The sequence below is a fragment of the Otolemur garnettii genome, unplaced genomic scaffold (genome assembly GCF_000181295.1).
Source record: "Otolemur garnettii isolate 467f Iridium unplaced genomic scaffold, OtoGar3 scaffold00068, whole genome shotgun sequence".
Classification (NCBI taxonomy): domain Eukaryota; kingdom Metazoa; phylum Chordata; class Mammalia; order Primates; family Galagidae; genus Otolemur; species Otolemur garnettii.
The window spans coordinates 7,298,424-7,320,264 of NW_003852463.1; the positions used below are offsets into that span (position 1 = coordinate 7,298,424).

Here is a 21,841-nt window from a genome sequence, read left to right on the forward strand (position 1 = left end):
TAAAATTAACATCATTCAGACATTTAGTAATGTCCATTTAAACCAAACCTCTAAATAGTGAATAGACTACATGATAGCCATTTATCCTTTCTCAATGGAAAACTTATAGCCTTAAAATTATCATTAAAATATTTAAATTTCAGGATAGAGGTATAGAGGAGCAGTGTCAAGCAGGTAACATATAGATTATCCTAAAGAGTTTAAGACTCACTTTGTTTAATAGCCTATCACTGCTCCTTGTACAGAATGAATATTCAACATATTCTCATTAACTGATATGTCAAATGTAATAGCAATTACTTATCATGACCAAGGCACTGTTCTATACTTGTCATTTACCACAATCTTTAGTCTTCACAAAACCTGTGGGAGAAAATACTATTATCTTCATTTTATAAGTAAGAAAATGAAGTGCAGAGGGGTTAAACAATTGCTTACAATTACACAGACAATAAACAGCAGGGCCAGGATTGAACATAAAGAATCTGATTCCAGAGCCGGCCATGCTCTTACCACTGCACTGCCTCGCTCAATATTATTACATAAAACCTAAAGTAACACCTCAGTTTTAAGGTTATGTATCCAATTTAACTCTCTCAATTAGGACATAGTAAAGGACTGGCAGTAAGTCAGAAATAACTAATAATCTAATAGACATTCTAAGAAGATTCGAGCCCTAAATAAAGCTCCAAGTGGCCCTCCAGGCTTTCATTTGGTCCTATTTATTCTAATGTCATATTCAAAATATAGCATCTAAATTCCCAATTCTCTATTCATAGCAGATAATAAAGTGGCTAGGGTTTAGAAGGTAGCATGTTGACAATGGGAGAAAATGACTGATGTTGGTCTTCAAGTAGAAAGAGAAGGGCTACAAAAAAGCAAAGAAACCCAAGGACTCAAATAGAATGCCCTGGCTAGAGCCCATTTAGGGTAGAGACCAATGGCATGACATACTTCGACATATACTAAAAACTTAGCCAAGTTTACTTACTGATTACCAGGAGTCACTAAGTTTAAATTTAAAACTTCCATTGAAAGTCAGGCTGGGCACTATGGCTCACCCCTATAATCTTGGCCCTTTGGGAGATAGAGGCAAGAGGATTGCTTGAGGCCAGGAGCTTAAGATCAGCCTGGGCAACATAAAGAACTCATTTCTACAAAAAATTGAAAAATTGCTGGTTCAGGTGGTATGCACCTGCAGTCTTAGCTACTTGGGCAGCTGTGGCAGGAAGATTGCTCGACTCCACAAGTTTGAGGTTGCAGTGAGCTATAAAATTCACTATAACACCATCATAGCTAGCCTACCACTCTCCAGCCCAAGCAAGAGAATAAGACTTTGTCTTAAAAAAAAAAAAAAAAAAAAGACATTTAAAGTATATTTCACATCTTACAAAGCCGTAAAAAGAGTTAAAATTGAGGAATACCAGTTACTATAGAATAATTGTACCCACATAAATTCTAATCATACCACACACCCTTTAAAAAGAAATCAATAAACACAGTAAATAAAACTATCCATTTAAAGTACAACCAGGAAACAGAAATTACTAAAAATTTTTAATTTACATCTAAGAGGGGAAAGAAATATTAAATCTGGAAGGTCAAGCCTCAGAACCTATGCTGGAACCAAAAAAATCATGTGGCAACTGAGAGGAAAAGAAAAGAGAGGGAGGGGGTTACAGGGTTGCTGAAACGAGTAATACCATTCCCGGGATAAGTTAAGTCACATCTGTGGAAGGACTAAAAAACCCTCTCAGGTCCGGCATTTGAGAGGCACAGCTAATCCAACAGAAGAGGCTTAAAAATACGTGGAACCAGGGATAGCAAGCTCAGAAAAATCATCACTTGTGAGAGAGAAGGACACTTGGAAAAGAAATAAATCCAATAGCACAGATCTTGGCTTCTGAATACCATTCCTCACTAAAATAAAACAATGTTCTTTTGAAAAATAGCTGATTCCAGGTTTGGAGAAAAAAAAATACATATCATGTGGGCCTAGGACATCTTGTCATGCCAGAGGACAAAGAAATGCTTAAAAACTGATGGGCACATGTCACAAGGACACAAAAGCTCCCATTGACCACATTTGAAATCATTCCGGAATCATATCAACAATGATAATAATACAGTACAGCACACTGAATACGAAAATGATCCATTAATTTACACTGAACTCCAGAAAGCAGATTAGGCAGGGAAGAAACACTTCTTTATAAAAGAATGCTAGCTAAAGTAGAAAAAACGATAGAATAAGAAAATCACAATTTTGTAACTACCAATGTAGTAAATAACTTAGGAAGGATCAAAAAATGTTAACTTTTAGGCGAAGGCTTGCTGGGGAAAAAAATATTTATGAAGTCTCAGAGTAAAACTCCACAGATTACTTACAAAGGAAATGGTATCTTAACTGCAAAATCTGGCAAACAGCATTTTACCCAAGCAGTCACACTTAACCATAACACCAACAAGATGAATTGATAGATAGGTGTCTTGATGTGGTATTCTGAGCTCCCTTCATCTAAGTAATGTCCATGCCAAAAATGATGAACTTGAATCGAATTAAGAGCAAACAACCAGATAAATCAAAATTGTGGGAGACTTTATGCAACAACTGACCTGGTCTCAGAAAAGTATTAATGTCATAAAAGATGGAAAGTAGAAGAACCATTCTAGATAAAAAGACATAATATTTAACTACATCCTGAATTTTTAAAACATGCTAAAAAGATATTGGTAAACATAGGTAAAATTAGATATGGCTTAAAATTTATTGCACAGTTACAAATTTCTGGAGTGCAATAACAGAATATAGTTACGTAGAAATGTCCCTGTTCTTAGGTGACATGTTGGTGTCAGGGATGAAGTGTCATAATGTATCCAGTATACTTTCAAAAGTGTTTGGAAAAAAGAAATACATGCACATATATATAGACACACACGTAACAGAAGAAAAATCAATATCTTATTTGAATAAGTGCCTATGTGTTGAGTTTCTGTTATTTGCAGCCAAAAGCAATTATGCCTAAAACATGTTACTTTAACAACCATTATACTGACACTGGACATCTAATAACAAATTCATTTATGCTCAGAGATCAGAGAGGAATACTAGACAGAAAAGCTAAGTTGAGTTTTCAAGTATAAGAACTTTTTATTAAAGAACAATAATAGGTATATTTCATTAAACTAATTTCACAGCATATGGTAGGCATTTAGAAGAGAGACTCTGAAGAATACACAGACTGAAGTGTAATGCTGAACTTACTCTTATCCTTCGTTAGTAACAGCTAAAATAATGTTTTTAGATACTATAGAAAACATCTTTTTAATTGAATTCTTCATATTGTCTTGTGAATGGGGACAGGTCCCCCTATTCTTATATCACTTTTGTAGCGTTACCCTATGAACCTTGTCTTTGTTTTTCTGATTTTATATTGAATACTTCATCCATTATAATGTACATAAAGTCCTTTCTCTATTTTGAAGACATGAAGATTGTGCAAGAAATGATAAAGACATGAAAATGTAAAAGAACTGTTTGTGATTTCTTTGTTACTAAATATTTACAATTGGCATTCACTGAAGTCAAAATGCATACTGCCTTATGCTACCAACAGAAATGCTTATATATACTTAATCAAGTTCTCTGACCCATTTGTTGGAGTACTATTCTCAAAATTCTAAAAATAAAAAAAAAAACTCAATAGAGTAAAAGCTGAAAAGCCACTGAATCTTGAATAGATAGACTATAATGGTACTTTTCATTTCATTTTTACCTATATTTAATATTTACTGAAAAAGCAATAGCAGGTAATTTTTCTTAAAATGTTTTTCTAGAGAAAGTTCTAAATATCAGAGACAGGTATATCTCATGAATTCAATGTTCCCACTTAACTTGGCTCCTATAAATATAAGAACAGAATAGGCTAGATTTGTTTGTTTGTTGTTGTTGTTTTTCAGTTTAAAGTATATTACAAATCAAGGGCTAAGATAAAAATTATCTCACATAATACTTTAATTTTATAAAAATTATCTTGTAAGAATGACATCAGGAAAATGGCTGAGGTACCTACTGCTTATCCTCCCCCACAAAACAGAACCAAAACAATAAATGAATTACAATTCACCTGGAGTGTGTGAGGGAGAGCGCTGGAGTGCAGCAAAGAAAAAGTGAGATCCCTGTGAAAAACAGAGGCCTAGGATGGCAGCATTGAGATGAGTGAGGCACCCTACCTCAACCATCCCATCTCTCTTGGCCTTAGAGCCAGAGGGACTTCTTATGGGGCAAATGTAATCAAAAGGCCTGCACTAGCTCCCACTGCCACTGCAGACACCTTCAGTCCTTACTACAGGAGAAACTCACAGTCCTCACGAGCCTTAAGCTCAGTCGGGGAGCCACCCAGAATTCATCCAACTACATGACTCCAAAGTAGAATCACATGTTGCACACTCCCACCCCGACCATGATCCAAGCTGGTGCAGCACAGTACTATCTTAAAATCAGTCACTGCTGGAGTGCACCCTGCTCTGGGGCCCAGGAGCCACTGTGCCTCTCCCACCTTTAGACTTTCCCATCATTCTACCAAGACCACCTAGGGAAGTGCAACACCACGATTCTAGCTACTCAGACCTAGGGTCAGCTATGACTCTGGTTCTACACAATGTAAAAGTCAAACTGCCAGATATCTGTGCTCCTAGCTGGAGAAATAGCCCAGCAGCCCTGCCCCGGTGACCCTACCCTACCCACAAGCTAGCCAAACTGCCGTACACTCAGACTCCCAGCCAGAAAAACACCCCAGCAGACCTACTCCCAAACAGGCCTAATCGTTGTGTACCTGCATCCCCAGTTAGAGAAGAGTCTGACAGACCTGTCCCTGGTGAACACACATCTCAAACTGTTAGACCACCACAGGCTTGTACCCCTAGCTAGAGAAACAGGCCAATGGGCCTATGCCCTGCAAGCCAGCCCCAAGCCAACAAGCCACCATATGCTTGCTCCCTACTGGGTCTGAGAAACAGCCATGAAGTCGGACCCTCAATGAGCCAATCCCAAGCCAGCCCACCCACTGTGTGTATGTGCATACCTCCAGACTGAGAACCAGGCTGGCAAGCCCATCTCATCTCCAGCAAAACCAAACCACTACCACCACAAACTCCCACAGCCTAGGCTACTGAAGCAATTGGAAATACCACTAACACTTATTACCAGTGAAGACACTGAGACTACATTACCATGTCTACCCTGAACCTCAGCCAGTAAACCCCACAGACACCATAAACCCATTTGCAGAAGTCTTTCCCTGTGAACGCCAGTCCATAAAATTAGAAGAGGTGACTAGTCTACCAAATGAGCAGATAATAATATAGGGTCATAAGAAACATGAAAAAGCAAGGAAATATGACACTGCCAAAGCAACATAGTGATCCTCTAGTAACAGCTCCCCAAAAAGGAACTTTAAAAAATGTAAAATAAGAAATTCAAAATAATGATCTCAAGAGAAGTCAGCATGATACCAGAGAATAAAGGTAGACAATTCAACGAAATCAGAAAAAAGAAAAAAAACTCAGGATCTAAATGAGAAATTTAACAAAAAATAGATGTTATTAAAAAAGAACCAAAAAGAAATCTTGGAGCTGATGCAATGAATAAAATTAAAAATATAATCAAGAACATCAACAATAGACTATAACAAGCAGAAGAAGGTTTCTGTTCATGCTCACCCAGGATGCCAAAAGAAAAAAGAATTTCTGAATTTAAAACAGGTCTTTTGAAATAACTCAGATCCCTCCCCTCAAAAAAAGAAAATAAAAGAGAATTTTAAAAAATGAAGAAAACATCTAGGACTTATAGGACACCACTATGTGAACAAATGTTGACATTAAGAAAATTCCAGAAAAAGAAGAGATACAAAAAGGCATAGAAGGAAACTTACAATAGCTAAAAACTTACCAAGTCTTGAGGTATGGACATCCAGATCCAGGAAGCTCAAAAGTCCCCAAATACATTCAACCACAGAGGTCCTCTCCAAACCACATTACAGTCAAAATGTCAAAAGTCAAAACAAGAAGAGAGTTCTAAAAACAGCAAGAGAAAAGTATCAAGTCACATAATAAAATCCCCAGTAAGGCGCCAGCCACGTACACCTAAGGTGGCGGGTTCGAATCCCCAGCCCGGACCCGCCAAAACAACAATGACGGCTGCAACCAAAAAATAGCCGGGCGTTGTGGCGGGCGCCTGTGGTCCCAGCTACTTGGGAGGCGGAGGCAGGAGACTCGCTTGAGCCCAGGAGTTGGAGGTTGCTGTGAGCTGTAATGCCACGGCACTCTACCCAGGGGGACAGCTTGAGGCTCTGTCTCAAAAAAAAAATAAAAATAAAAATAAAATCCCCAGTAGACTAACAGCAGTTTTCTCAGAAGAAACCTTATAAGTTCGGACCAAATAGGATGATATAATTTAGTGCCAAAAGAAAGAAAGAAAAAAGTCAACAATACTATACCCAGTCAAGTTACTCTTCAGAAGTGAAGAAGAAATAAAGTCCCAGACAAGCAAAACGTAAAGAATTCATCACCACCAGACTGACCCTTCCAAATATACTTAAGGGAAATTCTACATGGCATCACTGATTAATTCTACCAAACTTTTAAAGAAGAATTAATAGCAATTCTTCTTGAATTACTCCAAAAAACTAAAGGGGAAGTAATTCTGAACAAATTCATCAGACAATACCAACATTACCCTGATAGCAAAACCAGACAAGGACACAAGAAATAAAGAACACTACTACAGGCCAGTCCCTCTGATGAACATAGATTCAAAAATACTCAACAAAATCCTAGCAAAACTAATGCAACAGAACCTCAAAAAGATTATTGATCAGGATCAAGAGAGATTTATCCCAAGGATACAAGATGGTTTAAACATACAAAAATTAATAAACATGTAACATCATGTCAGCATTACACAGGACAAAAATCATGATTATCTCAATAGATATAGAAATGCATTTAATAAAGTGCAGTATCTTTTTATGATTTAAAAAATCTCAACAAATTAGGCATCTAAGACACACACCTCACAATAAAGCACATATATGGCAGGTGCATAATTAACATCATCCTGAATGTGGAAAAGCTGAAAGCCTATCCTCTAACAACAAAGAGCAAGACAAGGATCCCTACCCTCACCATTCGTATTCACTAGTATTAAAAGTCTTAGCTAGAGCATTTAGGCAAGAGAAATAAAGGGCATTGAAATTAAAAAGGAGCAAGTCAAAATGTCCCTATTTGCAGATGATAAGATCTTGTATTTATAAAAACCAAAAGACTCCACACACACACACACACACACACACAACTATTGGAACTGATAAATTCAGTAAAGTTACAGGACACAAAATCAACAGAGTTGACCCCTGAACAGTGTGAGGTTTAGGGATGCCAATCCCCTATACTTCTGAAAATTCATGTATTACTTTTGACTCCCCAAAACTTACTAATAGAGTATTGTTGATCACAGCCTTTCTAAAGAGAAAAGCACCCCATGCTAAGACGTGGCAGTTTGCTTCATGTGCTCCTCCAGGAGAATGGCTCTGGGAAAGATTTCTTTGATGATCGAGTTCCTGCAGGCAGCCTATAGATATGCAGAGATACTCCCACAAAGGAATCTGGAGAGCTAGTCCAGGGTCACAGCTGGAAGCTTGAACACATGATTGTTACTATTCATTAAGTGAAAGTGGATCATTCCAATGAGGGAAGGTTTTACCCTCATTGTCTTCACAGGTAATAGGATGAGGAAGTGGAAAAAGAGGTATTGGTCTTGCTGTCTTAAAGGTGGTAGAGATGGAAGAGGTAAAGGTGGGAGGGGAGGCAGGAAAGGCAGGCTCACTCAGCGTAACTTTACAGGAAATATATTGTAACTTTTGTCTGACTTATTTTTCAATTTCTCTAAAGATCTTTCTAAAGGAATCCCTCTTTCCTCTACCCTGCTTTAGTGCCTATCATCATAGAAGGGTCCATGCTATAAAAACAAAAGAAGTCTTGAATAATCAAAATTCTTCTGCCAGATTATTGAATGCCAATTTGATTTTGGCACTGCTTCTTCTATCTTTTTTTTCATTGAACGGCACTGTTTCAGAAGCACTTGCCTCAATCAAGCCATTTTCTATTAATCCCTCTAGTGTGGTATATTTTAGTTTTTGAATTTCTCCAAGATCCATATCTTGAAATCCTTCACTCTCCACCATCTTTGCCACATCCACACTCTCTTCCATAATTTCCTTGACTGGCTGTTATAAATCCTGTAAAATCATGCATAACATCTAGACAGTTTTCTCCAGCAGGAATTTGTTTTAGGCTTGATGGCTTTCATGACTTTTTCTATGACATCCTCAATGGTGCAATGTTTCTAGACTTTCATGATGTTCTATCAAGGCTCTCTTCCATAGTGTTTAACAATCCTTTCCATAGAGTATTAATGTGTAAAGAGATTTATAAGTCCTTATGACCCCCTGATCTAGAGACTGAATTAGACATGTATTGGGGGGCAATCAGACCACTTTAATGCCTTTAGTGTTGAACTCATGGGGTTCTGAGTGGTCAGAGCATTGTCCAGTATCAAAAAACTTTAAAAGTCAGTCCCTTACTGGCAAGATAATTCCTAACTTCAAGAAAAAATGCATCAATGGAGTCAAACCAGAAAAAGTTTTCTCATCATCCAGGTTTTCTAGTTGTACAATCCAGATTGGCATCTCTTGTTTATCTTTTCCCTTCAAAGCTTAGGGGTGAGTGGTCCTGATCATAAAACCATCTGCATTTGCACAAAACAGTAGGATTAGCCTATCTTTTCTTGCCTTAAATACTGGTGCTCACTTCCCATACTCAATAATAAATGTCCTATGTGGCATTTTACCCCCAGAATAGGGCTCTAAAAACCGCTTCAGGCAGATATCCTTTCTCCTCAATGATTTTCTAAATAGCGTCTGGGAACTCACCTGCTGCTTCTTGGTCAACAGAAGTTGCTTTTCCTTTTATCCTGACATTTCAAAGCCAAATATCTTTCTAAAATTATCAAATCATCCTTCTCTATCATTAAATTCTCTAGCTTTAGATTGTTCACCTTACATTGTCAAAATAACCACAATGCTTATCTCTTGGTAACTGACTTGAAAGTGCTTATTTTTTCTTCGTTCTTATTTGATTTTGGTGAAATTTCCACATTCTTCACATTAAATATATAATCTTGTAAAACTGGGAAAAAGCACAATAAACATTTTTTTAAATCTTTATAATTTACAGGGATTTTCTCCAAGATTACCTAGTTTGTTCTATTAATAGACAAATAAAAAGATGGATAAATTCAAATTTTCATGGTAGGAAAAAAACAGAAAATCTTCTAGTGTGAGATGTGATCCAGTACTATGGGGAAATGCCTAAACCTAAAGGAGAAGCATGGGATCTATTTCAGGCATAATTTCATAGTATTTTTTCTTTGTATTTTTGTGCAAGTAAATAAAATCTAAAAGTAAGACCCAGCTTGAATCCAGGCTGGTTACAATAAAGAAGTACACAAGTCATAAAATTTTCTTATCAAGGTAGCTGCTTAGTGAGAGGTCCAGCATGTACTCCAGAATTCAGTCATTAACACGGAGACATAATATTTGATGAGAAACTGGTCTTACTCTCCAATAGAACAACAGTTAACTCATACAACATGTTTAACATTATTGTTCATGAATATACAATATCACGTATGCTAATATCTGATGTTAAGATGGAGCAAGTTTGAAGAAAAGGACTTGATTTTGGTCAGAAGCTCTCTACATGGACTCCAATTTTTCAAAAAAAAAAAAAGTCTTCCTTTGAAAAGTTATTAATATACTGGATAAGGAGTATTCTTTGGACTTTTGGATGTATTTTACTGTAAAAACAATGGAATAAACAGTAGTTAGGTTATCAGTATACCTCAGAAACATCTATTCAATCCACAATACTGATGAGTGCAGATCGCTGAGATTTTAAAATTTCACCCTCTCTGACCTCCTGATCCAAGGCTGCTGAGTTGCTAACCAATATGATGGAATTGTGCTGGTTTGCTGCCACTGAAATTTCGATTCTCTCAACCTGCTCGTCTCGCAATGCTGCTTGTGAAGTGAATGCCTTACAAATGTGAGAACACAATCCTCATCATTAATATATTGTGATAGAGCCACATAGTGAGAAAAGACATCAGCAGAGCTTAGGAGGACAAAAGTGTGTTTAAAGCCCTACTTGGGACTCTGGAAAATTAATGATTCTGAATAGTTTAATTTCTTATTCAGCTCAGTTCAGCAGACATTTCTTTTTTTTTTTTTTTTTTTTTTTTTTGAGACAGAGCCTCAAGCTGTCCCCCTGGGTAGAGTGCCGTGGCATTACAGCTCACAGCAACCCCCAACTCCTGGGCTCAAGCGAGTCTCTTGCCTCCACCTCCCAAGTAGCTGGGACCACAGGCGCCCGCCACAACGCCCGGCTATTTTTTGGTTGCAGCCGTCATTGTTGTTTGGCGGGTCCGGGCTGGGGATTCGAACCCGCCACCTTAGGTGTACGTGGCTGGCGCCTTAGCCAGTTGAGCCATAGGCGCCGAGCCACAGCAGACATTTCTTAAAGAGCTATTCTGCATTAAGCATTCTGGTTAGTTCGTCTAGAAGAAGTTTTTAATTCTGGCTTCACAACAGAATCATTTTCAGAGCTTTAAAAATACAAATATGCAAATACTACCTACAAAATTAAATTATCAAAGAAAGAAGCTTGTACCAAAGCATGGAAGCATGTGACAAGATAGCATATTCAGGTTAAATAGTAAGAAGAGGGAGAGAATTTGGAATCATTGATTTAGAAAAAAGATATATGCACACACACACGATAGTGTAATACATATTTGGTCTTCAATCTCACTTCTTGACATACAATTCCTAAAATCATTAGAATATCCAAAGTAATGTCTTTTGTACACTAATGAGTTGACTGATAACTGTCAGGCCCTAGGTAGCTTCAGGATGAACACTGGTCTCCAGCAAGACCAAAGCTGGATTAGAGGGTTGGGATTTTCAGCCCTACTTCTCACCCTCCAGGGAGGGAGAGGGATTAAAGGTCAAGTTGATCACCAATAGCCAATAGTCTAATCAACCATGCTAAGTAATGATGCTTCCATAAGGATCCAAAGGGGTCCAGGTTAGAAGAGCTTCTAAATAACTTCAATGGGGACATTCCTAGAAGTTGGTACAACTGGAGAAAGTGCCACACCCCTTCCTATACTTTGTAACATTCTTTATAATAAAACAGTACATGTAAGTGTAATAAAACAGGTGGTGGAAAAAAAAACCTCTGTTGGACAAGTAGGAAAAGCTTTCCAGGACAGCCAAGATTCTACACCAAGAAGTTAAGGGTTTCTAGGTCATGAAGTGGTTACTTTGTGCAAATGTTGTGAAACACTTACAACCTTCTTCCAAGTGGTTAACTAATGCCACCTGAAGAGTCTATGCTGAAGTCCATGATCTTCCCCATCCCCCAACCCAGGCCACTTATCTTTTTGATCAAAGCAGTTAATTCAATTACATTGAGAAAAATTTCAGTAGATAACTGATGCTGGAAGAAAATAAATCATAAAGAAATATGTCTCATAATCTCTGGAGGAAAATAGATCATAAAGAAATGTGTCTCATACTCTTTACTCTCAAAACAGATTAAACCAAATTTGAAATCAGAAACATATTTAACTTAAGAGTGTAACCAGCTTCAATTAAAGAAAAGCCATGAAGATATAATTTGGTCTAACAGTATTCTACCTCATGAAATGGTATACTGGAAAACCTATTTAAATTAACTTTTTAATTTAAGATAATTGTTGATTCACATATAGTTGAAAGATATAATACAGAAAGATCCTTTGTGCCATTTACCCCATACCCTTCACTGGTAATATCTTGCAAAATTACAAAATATATCAAACAAGGATATTGATACAGTCTGGATACAGAACATTTCCATCATCACAAGAATCTCTCATGTTACTATTTTATTGCCATATCTAAATTCCTTATGATACTCGCCCACTTCCTTAACCCTTGGCAACCACTATCCTGTACTCCACTTTTATAATTTTGGCATTCAATAATGTTATATAAATAGAGTCATATAATATGTAACTTTTGAGATTGGCTACTATTACCCAGGACAGTTCTCTAGAGATTCATAATCCTCCTATAAAACCTTTACACTGATGCTGACCATGAAACAGAATTAAAACCTCGTAAAGTAAACAGAGACCTGGCATTCTCTGACAACTCACATGAAAGTACACAGCACAAGAAAGATTAAATTTCACTGGCTCTGCTGTGTTTTCTTACCTCTGTGAAGACATAAGGATGTTTTTATTGTGAAATTATTACCAGCCTTTCCACATGGAAATTACAAATCTTTAACCCTGTATGGTTTACACATTGAAATTACAAACTTTTTTACTTATGTGGCCATCAAGGTTTGTGAAACTTGCCTCAGAAAAACATAGCCAATTAAATAAGGGAGTTCAAAAATCACCCATATTAATATTAATAATTTCATATATATATAATTACTGTGAACTTCCTGAGTTTCCCCACTTTATAACTAAGTCTTTGCTCTCTCACACTATGCAACAAAAACAAAAACAGAAAACCTCAGTGGAATTGCTGTTGTTTGAAACACTAGCCCCTATGTTGTGTTTCAATCATTACAGACAAAAAAAAAAAATGCATCTGTAAGCTTCAAAATCTACAAAGCCACAAACTAGTTTGTTTTTCCAATTTTTCCTTCAAGGCATTCAGGTATCATTCATAATCACTCTAATATCTGCCAAACATGGCAAAAGAATCTCATCATGGAATAATTACTTTAAAAGTAAAAGCAAAATTCTAATCAGATAATTTACTAACTTTCTATTTCTTACCATTTTTAAAAACAGAAACGAGATAGATTCATCTCACATTAGGAAGCCTATAACAAAAAGAACAAGCTACAAATAATGAAAGGGTCTGCAACTCGTTGCATGTATATAAAACACAGGCCCAAAATTCATCCATCTTTCAACCAGACCCCCAGACTCTATATTGGTGACACAATTTCTTAAGCAAGTCAAAAGTCATTATTAGCCATCAGACATATAATTACTAGATGACGCACATACTCTATTAAGTTTGTAACCTACATACTTAAAAGAGACAAAAAAAAAAAAAACCCTGACAGTCCTGACAGTTCTTTCAAATGTTTGCCTAACCTAATAAACTGTGGGAAAAGGTAACAGGATGTTATTTAAACATTTAAATAATCATGTGCCCTGTAAAAAAATAAATAGCACATGAACTTCTACTTTCCCAATAACTTTACTACATATAAATGTAGAATTACATACACACACACTCTTTTAGGCTTTACTTCCACAGGATAGCCTTAAACTACCCTTCCTTTTCCTTCATAACACTAACACTAACACCAATGATCCCATGTAGACGCTGGAAGTTAACTAGGATAACAGTCTACACACCTCACTCCGTGTGTTAGCTCACTGACATGGGTCTGCCACACCAGACCCAAGAGAACCTACAAGACAGGGAGGGGGTCATGTCTCATTCATCTTTGTATGACCCACAGTGCTAGGGTCTGCAAACTGTTCTGCACAAAGTGAGCAGAAATGAGTTAAGCAAGAAATGCTGAATGCTAAGAAAAAAGGAAAATGTACTTAGGAAGAGATCCATACAATTCCAAAATGCAATATGCAAATTTTCTAACTCCTTATTCTCCCAAAAAGGATATTAATGACACTATGTGTCTAAAAGCTTTTGCATTACCTGTAAAACAAACAACAAAAACCCAGATTTGTGGCTAAATTTTTTCATCTGAACAATGAGGATAATAAAAACACTTGGCTCATAGGGCTTTGAAAGGATTAAAAAAGTTGGTGATGAAGTCTCCTTACATCAATGAATGAAACACCATACACACTACTTAAGGGTTAGCTACCGATATCACTAAAAAATCCTATTATAATAAGAGTAAGGCCCACGCACACTGCAAAAGAGGCCAGAGTTTAAAAGGAATTAGCCCAGAAGAGAGAAAACCACAGCTGCCACATTCATCCTGTAAAGGGCCAGATACCACTGTAAATATTTTAGGCTTTAATCAAGACCCAATATCCTTAACACTTGCAGCAACTACTCCAACGAAAAACTAATAGGTCTTTTGTTTCTTTACATTTTAAAATTTAAAAATCATTGTTAGTTCATGGGCCCATACAAAATCCGGCTGGACTTGGCCTGTGGGTCCTAGTTTGCCATCCCCTCACTAAGAGGTCGATGATAATACACTGTTTCATAAACGCAACATAAAGAAATGTTTGTGCGTTGATTACAGTTGACTGAAAAACGTGCTGCCGGAAACTTCTAAAATCCAGACAGACAGGACTGGGCGTGGTGGAGAACCGGGCCAGGGCGGGGAGCAGGGCCTCAGGAGTCAGCAGGGGCCTCCTGTGGCTCTCGGGGTTCGACGAGCCTCCTCTCACACTTACTCCTAGGAGCGGCCCGCGGCCGATCACGGTCTCCCCGGGCGCCAGGGCCACCCGGGGGCCCCCGTCCTGCGGCTGCAACTCGAAGCCCCCGGACATCACGGGCGAGAATTAGGCTCCTTTACAGGGAGACAGTCCCCGCAGCCGTTTCCGCCGCCTACAGACACGCGCGGAGCTTGCCCAGGCCCTGGAAAAACACGGGGAAAGAGGGTAGCAAGGCCCCCTCGGCCGTGCCCAGACCTCCGGGGCCAGGGACCCCAGGCCTCTTTCGAAGTCCCCCACACCTCCACCCGACTCAGTGACGCAGACGCGGATTCCCCTATCGCGCCGCCTCCACACCCCTCCGGACTCCTTCACCGCTCGCGGGACCTTGTAGTCCCTTCCCCTCCTTTTCCGGGCTGAGGACGCCCAAGAGAAACTACCAATCCCAGGAGGCAGTGCGCACCTCCCTTGCGCCTGCGCACCGCGCAGCTAGGCGGGGCTCGAATGGGAGTCGGGTGAAGAACTGCGAGCAAGGATTTGAATGCTGGAGGATTTAGATGGCGGAAGAAGTCCCTGCGGCCGGCCCACTAGGTAGGAGGGTCTTCCCTTTTCAAGTGAATGTCAGCGTCAGCACTCTAAGGCACCGCCTGTGCGCAAGCACAGCTTTCCCTCAGCGGCTTGGAGCCGCGGTGACAGTCAGTGCTGACGATTGTCATTGTTATTTACTTATCAGTGGGTGTTCTTGGGACTGAAGCGTCTGCTGCCTGAGCGAGACACAAGGAGGGCGGCTCAGACGGGACTTGAGGTCGTTACTTGCGACTTGCAGGGTCTTGACAGTCTCCCCGCCCTTCCCAGGGCTCTGCCTCCGGATCTCTCCCTCCGAGTGACAGATGCAAGGGGGACGAGCTCTTACCTACCTGGAGAGGTAATCTAGCAAAGCTCGATCCATAAAGGAAAAGCGGCAGAAAAGGGATAGTTTCCAGGCAGCCTGACAAAACTGGACTTAGAAGAAAGATTCCTAGAGAAATTCTAGAAACCTCCCCAAGGCATCACCTACTGTTAAATGCCTTCATCCGCTACCTGTGGAGTTCCTGTAATGGAAGGGAGAATTTTACATCACCAGTGAGATCCTGGGTCTAAGTACAAATATTTAAATACACTGTAACATTCCCCTAATAACATAGTAGTTTGTCTTTGCTTTGTGTTTGTGGCAAAACTTGCTCTTGCCTCATACTCTTGTTTTTATTAGTTCATTTCTTACTTCCCCCAAACCCTCAAGAGGAAATTTTCTGTTGAACGCAGATAACGTAAAGAACGGAAGCCACCCTGGTCTTGTCAAGTCCAGAAACATGGCTGAGTAGCACATCTAGAATAGGCAGGCTAGAAAAGGGAGTTGTTGATGGTGAGTTAAAAAGAAGTAATTAGCTGTATCTTAAACTCTTCTTCCTGCATATCCAACCCCTTCCCATGCTATAAAAGAAAGTGCAAAATGGAATAAACTGTTTTTAAGTAAGTATGAGATGTCTTTATATCCAAAAGTAACTCAAGGGTGGTGAGGTACCCAGCCATGCTTTCCACTGATTTTGGAAGCCCACAAAGTTTACCTTAGCTGAGTTAGCTGAAACTGAGCTTTAAATCTTGAGTCACCTATACCTAGCTGACTAATAAACATTGTTTATAGTTGTCATTAACTGTTGCTTGATGGCCTCCATGACTGTTATCCTTTGCTCATAATTAACGATGTATATAGGATAGCTTCAAGGGGTCATTTCTAAAACAAAAATCTTATAATTGAATTTAATACTTGATGTTTTGTGTTATAACCCAGAGTTCATCCTCTTGTCCATTTCAGGTAGTGTTTGTGTCAAATGTGAGCACCAACCCATTAAGTGCAAATAGACAAACAATCGTTTTTATTATTATTATTGTTGTTGTTGTTGGGGATTCATTGAGGGCACACTGATTGCATTTGTTAGGTAAATTCCATCTTATAATTACATCCTGCCTCCAAGAGGTGTGTTACACACCATGACTAAAAGTCTAGCAAGTTTATGATTAAGTCACAAATTACAGGTGAAGAACTTACTGATAAGGCTTTAGTTCCCACAGACAACAAATATTCAGGAGTTTAATAGGATTGACTCATACACATTTTCAAAGACTTTAATGTGTCATTGCTACAACTAATCTCAATAAATATGATCTGATATAGAGAATCATTTCTCATTTAAGATGATGTTTTTTTTTGGGGGGGGCAAATGTTTAGAAACAAAACCGCTTACTAAAAACACTTCAGAAAAGAACTAGTCTGTTGAGCACCTCTCCTGTGCAATTCAGATGTAGTAGGGCTAGATGTTTTACATATTATCCCTGTTAATCCTTTCAAGAACAAACAGAAGAGGAGCAGCATTGGCTCATTTTACAGCTTAAGAAGCTAAAGTCAAAAAAGTTAAAGTTCTTTAAATCATACCCCAAAAGTATCTGACTTAGAGTAGGTTTTATAGACTGATTTGAGAAGACTGAGTATGTTTAAACTTTGCCTTTTAGATTACATACAAGAATAATTTACAAAAACATCAAGCTATGCGGAAAATCTCCATGAGGAACAATAATTCAACAGCTTCTAACATAGGATTAAACTCTGTGAATGCTAAGGAGGAACAAAATGAGAGTCAAAACAACTTTGTTGAACTGCTGCCTCCAGAAATGACTTTTAAAATTTTCAGTCAACTAGACATTCAGAGTTTGTGCAGGGCTTCACTGACATGCTGGAGCTGGTATTACGCAATAAGAAACAGTGACCTCTTATGGAAATCTCACTGCTTAATTGTAAAAACTGTGTGCCCAAGAGAAATAAATGATGATGAAGGAAGTGGTTATTCCTGGAGGGTAAGTTTAATCTTTGCAGTCTGCAGTGTTTTTTGACAGTGCTGTGGTACCAGATGTGAGGCAATTCTAACTTCTCCTTGAAGGAGACAGAATTGCATATGAAGAGAACACAGAGAGTGTGTTGACTTTGGGGAATAAAGTTCAGTTATTACTTCTCTCCTGTTAACCAAGCGATTTCTACACTATCATTTATCCTTTTGCATTTTTTAAATTCTGAATTCAGGAATTTTCTTGTTAGCAAATTGACTACTTCTTTTCACTGCACCTTACCCAAGATTGTCAGTGAACTTTGCAGCACACTGTGCACATACGTATAAATTTATTAATATATGTACATATTAATATTTAATCCTCTTTCTGTTCTGTCAATCAACTTTTCTGGTTTAAAACAAACTCACCAACCAACCATCTCCTACGAATTTTTTTAATGATTATCATTTACTTCTTTCAGGAAATATTGCTGAGGAATTACCAGAATTACCAGAGGAGTAAAGTGAAACTCGAATGGCTAAGTGGTAGATACAGCAACATATGTTCTCACACTATTTTACTAAAAAACATTATGTACCCAATGGATGTAGACACCTGGGGAGAAATTTTAGAAGCTGAACTGGAAAGATAAGAAGAAAAATCACAAACAATAACTGTGAGAGTTTAAAACTCAAATGATTCTTAGGTTACAAAATATGTATCTTTGTTCTTTTTCCTTTCTGTTTCTCTTTACCTTCCTCATATTTAACATTTAAAAGAAAATGAAATAGGAAATATTATAAAAGTAAAGCTTTATTTTTATATAGGTCATTAAGTATGTAATGTCCGATTTCAAGTCAAAGATATAGTTTAATATATTTCAAGCAAGAAGCCATATAATTAATCAAAGTATGTGCCTAAACTGTCCACAGGGTTTTGTTGTCTTAATGGTATGTTGTTTATGCCAACAGCGAAGAAGCTGCGTGGAGTACAAATGGAGAGGACATTGCAAAAATCATTTTCTACCAATTGTTGAGAATTAAATGTTTTTCCTTGCAAGAAATGGTCCAAAGCCTGGAAGAAGTGGTAGTCAGTTGGTACACGATCTGGTGAATACAGTGGACAACAGAAAGTTTCCAAGTTCAGCTTCTGAGTTCAAACAGCTTTGGTTAAATGTTGTTTTTTGCAAGAGGATTGGCCTATTTCCAAATCACAAACATCTTCATAATTTCATCCAGTTGGTTGCAGTAGACATCTGCTTTAATTGATTGACTACATTTTATGAAGCTGTAGTGAATAATACCAGCACTGAACCACAAGATACCGTTAGCTTCTTTTGATGATTGTTTGGTTTGGGGCTGTGTTTCAGCACTTCATCTTTATCCAGCCATTGTCCCAAATGATTGAGATTGTCAAAAAAGAATCCATTTTTTATCACATGTAACAATACAGTGTGGAAATGGTTTGTTTTTACCATGTCTGACAGTTAAGTTTGTGAACTTCCTACCATGTGCTTATGTTGGCAGCACTGTACAAACAACATGTTAAGGTTTTATAACCTTGGTATATCTTTTTTTTTTTAGCCAAGGCTGGGTTTGAACCCACTACCTCTGGCATATGGGGCCGGCACCCTACTCCTTGAGCCACAGGCGCCACCTACCTTGGTATATCATTGTGTTCATATCAATGTGTGGTGATGTCTTGCTCAGTGGTGTTCATTGTTGTATATTTTTAGGTGCCATTTTGAGAATGTTGGAGCTTGAATTAGAGCAACAAACAAACATTAAATCTCTGATTACATGTGGCAAGAGTAGAAATGAAATCAGGGACCTTTTAGTCCAATTTTATAGGGATAATGCCATAAAGAAAATGGCATTAAACGTTTTTCTGAGGGGAGAGAAAGCATCACTGGTGAAGAGAGGTCAAAGTGGCCAGTAAGGATAACTGATGAAAACATTACAAAAGTTCATCAGATTGCGAGTCAAAATTGTTGGCTGACTGTGAGAAACATAACAGACCAAGTAAACATTGATAGAGAAACAGGAAAATCGTAACTGAAAATCTTGGCATGAGAAAGGTGTGACTCTTGGCATGAGAAAGGTGTGACTCTTGCATCATGACAAAGTACCAGTTCACACAGCACTGTCTATGAGGGAGTTTTTAGCCAGTATAACTATATTGGAACACCCTCTCTACTCACCTGATGTGGTCCCCTGTGACTTGTTTATTTACCTAAAGATAAAGGAAATATTGAAAGGAAGACATTTGATGACATCCAGGACATCAAGCATAATACAACAACAGCTCTGATAGCCATTCCAGAAAAAGAGTTCCAAAATTGGGACTAGGGTGGATTAGGCACTGGCACTGGTGCTTAGCTTCCCAAGAGAGTACTTTGAAGGTGACTGCAGTCATATTCAGCAATGAGTTATGTAGCATTTTTTCCAGGATGAGTTCGTGAACTTAATTGTTAAGACTGTGCATGTCATAACAGCAAAGAAAGGCAAGCTTCAAGATGATTTATCTTCTGATGCTCATTTAATTCATGCGGAATTCATCTGTCCAGCTTCTTTATCTGGTTGTTTTGTTTCGAGTGGTCCAATAGTATTGGAATAGTAATGTCAAACTTTGCTGCTAATTCCCATGTAGGTTGAGATGGATTTGTTCGACTACAGCTTTCAGCTCTTCATTATCCACCTTGGTCTCAGCTGCCTACTTTGCTCATTATCAAGATTAAGATCACCAGAACAAAACTTCTCACAGCATCAACGTACCCTGTGTTTATGCTGCATCCTTCCCAAACACTTTGTTGATATTTCGAGCTGTCTTTGCTGCACTGGTTCCATGACAAAACTCCAATTTGAAAATAACACCGATTTTTGACTTATCTATGGTTTCACAAGAATTGCTCTAAAAAAATTGAAAATGAATCACAAGCCAAAATGTCCATTTGAAAGACTGAAGATGTACCTTCACAATAAAAATAAAACACGAAATGCCAAAGAAAATGTTAGAAATGTCAGCTGTCAAACTTAGCACTTTCAGGAAATCGGACATTTCAGACTTAATAACCTAATATTTTTGCACTTTAGTAAAATATATTTTTCTGGTTTTTCTATAATATGGAAAAATGATGAAATGCTATATTTATAAGAAATGTTGTACTGCTAGAATAATTTCAGAATGTTTTGTGCATCTGTGTTAGTATATTGCATTACTTGAAATGATGGATTTTGATTGGCAATTTCAGCTTAATGATCAAGTGGCTTAAAAATTGATTAGCCACCTCAGGAACACTAGTGAAGTGAAATAAATAGCAGTGAGTTTAAATAAATAAATTTGCATTTCAGTAACTTTAACATTTACATTTCATTACATCAGATTATATTGTCAGATAGTGGAACTATTTTACAATGTGTGACTTAGTTTAAAATTAATGTGACTTTAGGGCCAAAGCTTATCAGATTAACATTCCCATTACTTGCCTACTAACCTGGGATTGCTCTCAGTGACTGAAAATATGTGGAAAGTTTCCCAAACTCTTAACTGCCATCAGAACTGCCACACTTCTCAGCTTGGTCAATCTTTCCGACAGCCTTGTAGCACCATCTAGCGTACTGTTCACACATGCAATACAAAAGATATTCAATTCCTTCTTTTACCCACATATTTAAAAGAAAGAAAATCATTCTAGAGAACCCTTAAAATTTGACTTTGTTAAAGTTTATGATTTTTTAGGAAACTTTATATCAACTTTTGTTTCTCATTTTCATAGAAGTAGATGGTATAATACTCACCAGACTAGATTGTTTTCTCTGAATCTGTAGTCAGCACCATCTTAAGAAGTGTCTATAAATTTTTTTCTTCTTGAATTCCCTTCTATATCATGAAAAACAAGAATCCTATAAATCAGTATTTAACAAATAAATATCATAAAGATACCCTACTGTATACAAATTCTCTTTGTTAGATCAAGCAGTTGATAATTGGTTGTCTCCTACTATTTTCTTAGAGTTGAAAGAGGCCTTGAAAATAAGGCAGTCCAGTCTCCAGGACTATTTGGTAATTTCCTCTGTGGAAACACTGATAGCCAGCTCAAGCTCAAATGCCATGTTTCTAGTGACAGGATTTCTGTTACATCATAAAAGAGTCCTATTTATTGTATTATACGATTGTTCCAATCGTTAGAAATTATTCCTCATTAAACTGAAGGCCACCTCTCTGTAGTATTTGCCTACCAGTCCTGATTCTACCATCTAAGAATCTAGAACTAGACTAATTCAATTCTCTATGATTGCCATTCAAAGATTTAAAGTCTGTTAATCTGTCTCTTTCCACGTCTCTCCAATTCCTTTGCTAATCATAGAATATTATTCCTAGGTGCAACAGCATTCTCTTCTGTCCATGCCCTCTTAATAAAAGGAAGGTATC

At 37.9% G+C, this 21,841-nt stretch overlaps 2 protein-coding genes across 2 annotated transcripts in view; one reads left to right on the top strand and one right to left on the bottom strand.

The window, feature by feature from the left end:
• Positions 1 to 14,917, bottom strand: part of APLF (aprataxin and PNKP like factor) — a 111,403-nt gene extending 96,486 nt beyond the window's left edge. The window contains exon 1 of the mRNA XM_003793486.3: positions 14,573 to 14,917. Coding sequence (XP_003793534.1) covers positions 14,573 to 14,668 — 96 coding nt within the window. The 5' untranslated portion in view covers positions 14,669 to 14,917. The remainder of the gene's footprint in view (positions 1 to 14,572) is intronic.
• Positions 14,918 to 15,063: 146 nt separating this feature from the next.
• FBXO48 (F-box protein 48) lies at positions 15,064 to 18,062 on the top strand. The gene is made up of 3 exons (XM_003793453.3): positions 15,064 to 15,142; positions 17,099 to 17,440; positions 17,892 to 18,062. The coding sequence occupies exons 2-3, from the start codon at positions 17,135 to 17,137 to the stop codon at positions 18,060 to 18,062; spliced, it is 477 nt and encodes a 158-aa protein (XP_003793501.1). The 5' UTR covers positions 15,064 to 15,142; positions 17,099 to 17,134.
• The last annotated feature ends 3,779 nt before the right edge of the window (positions 18,063 to 21,841 follow it).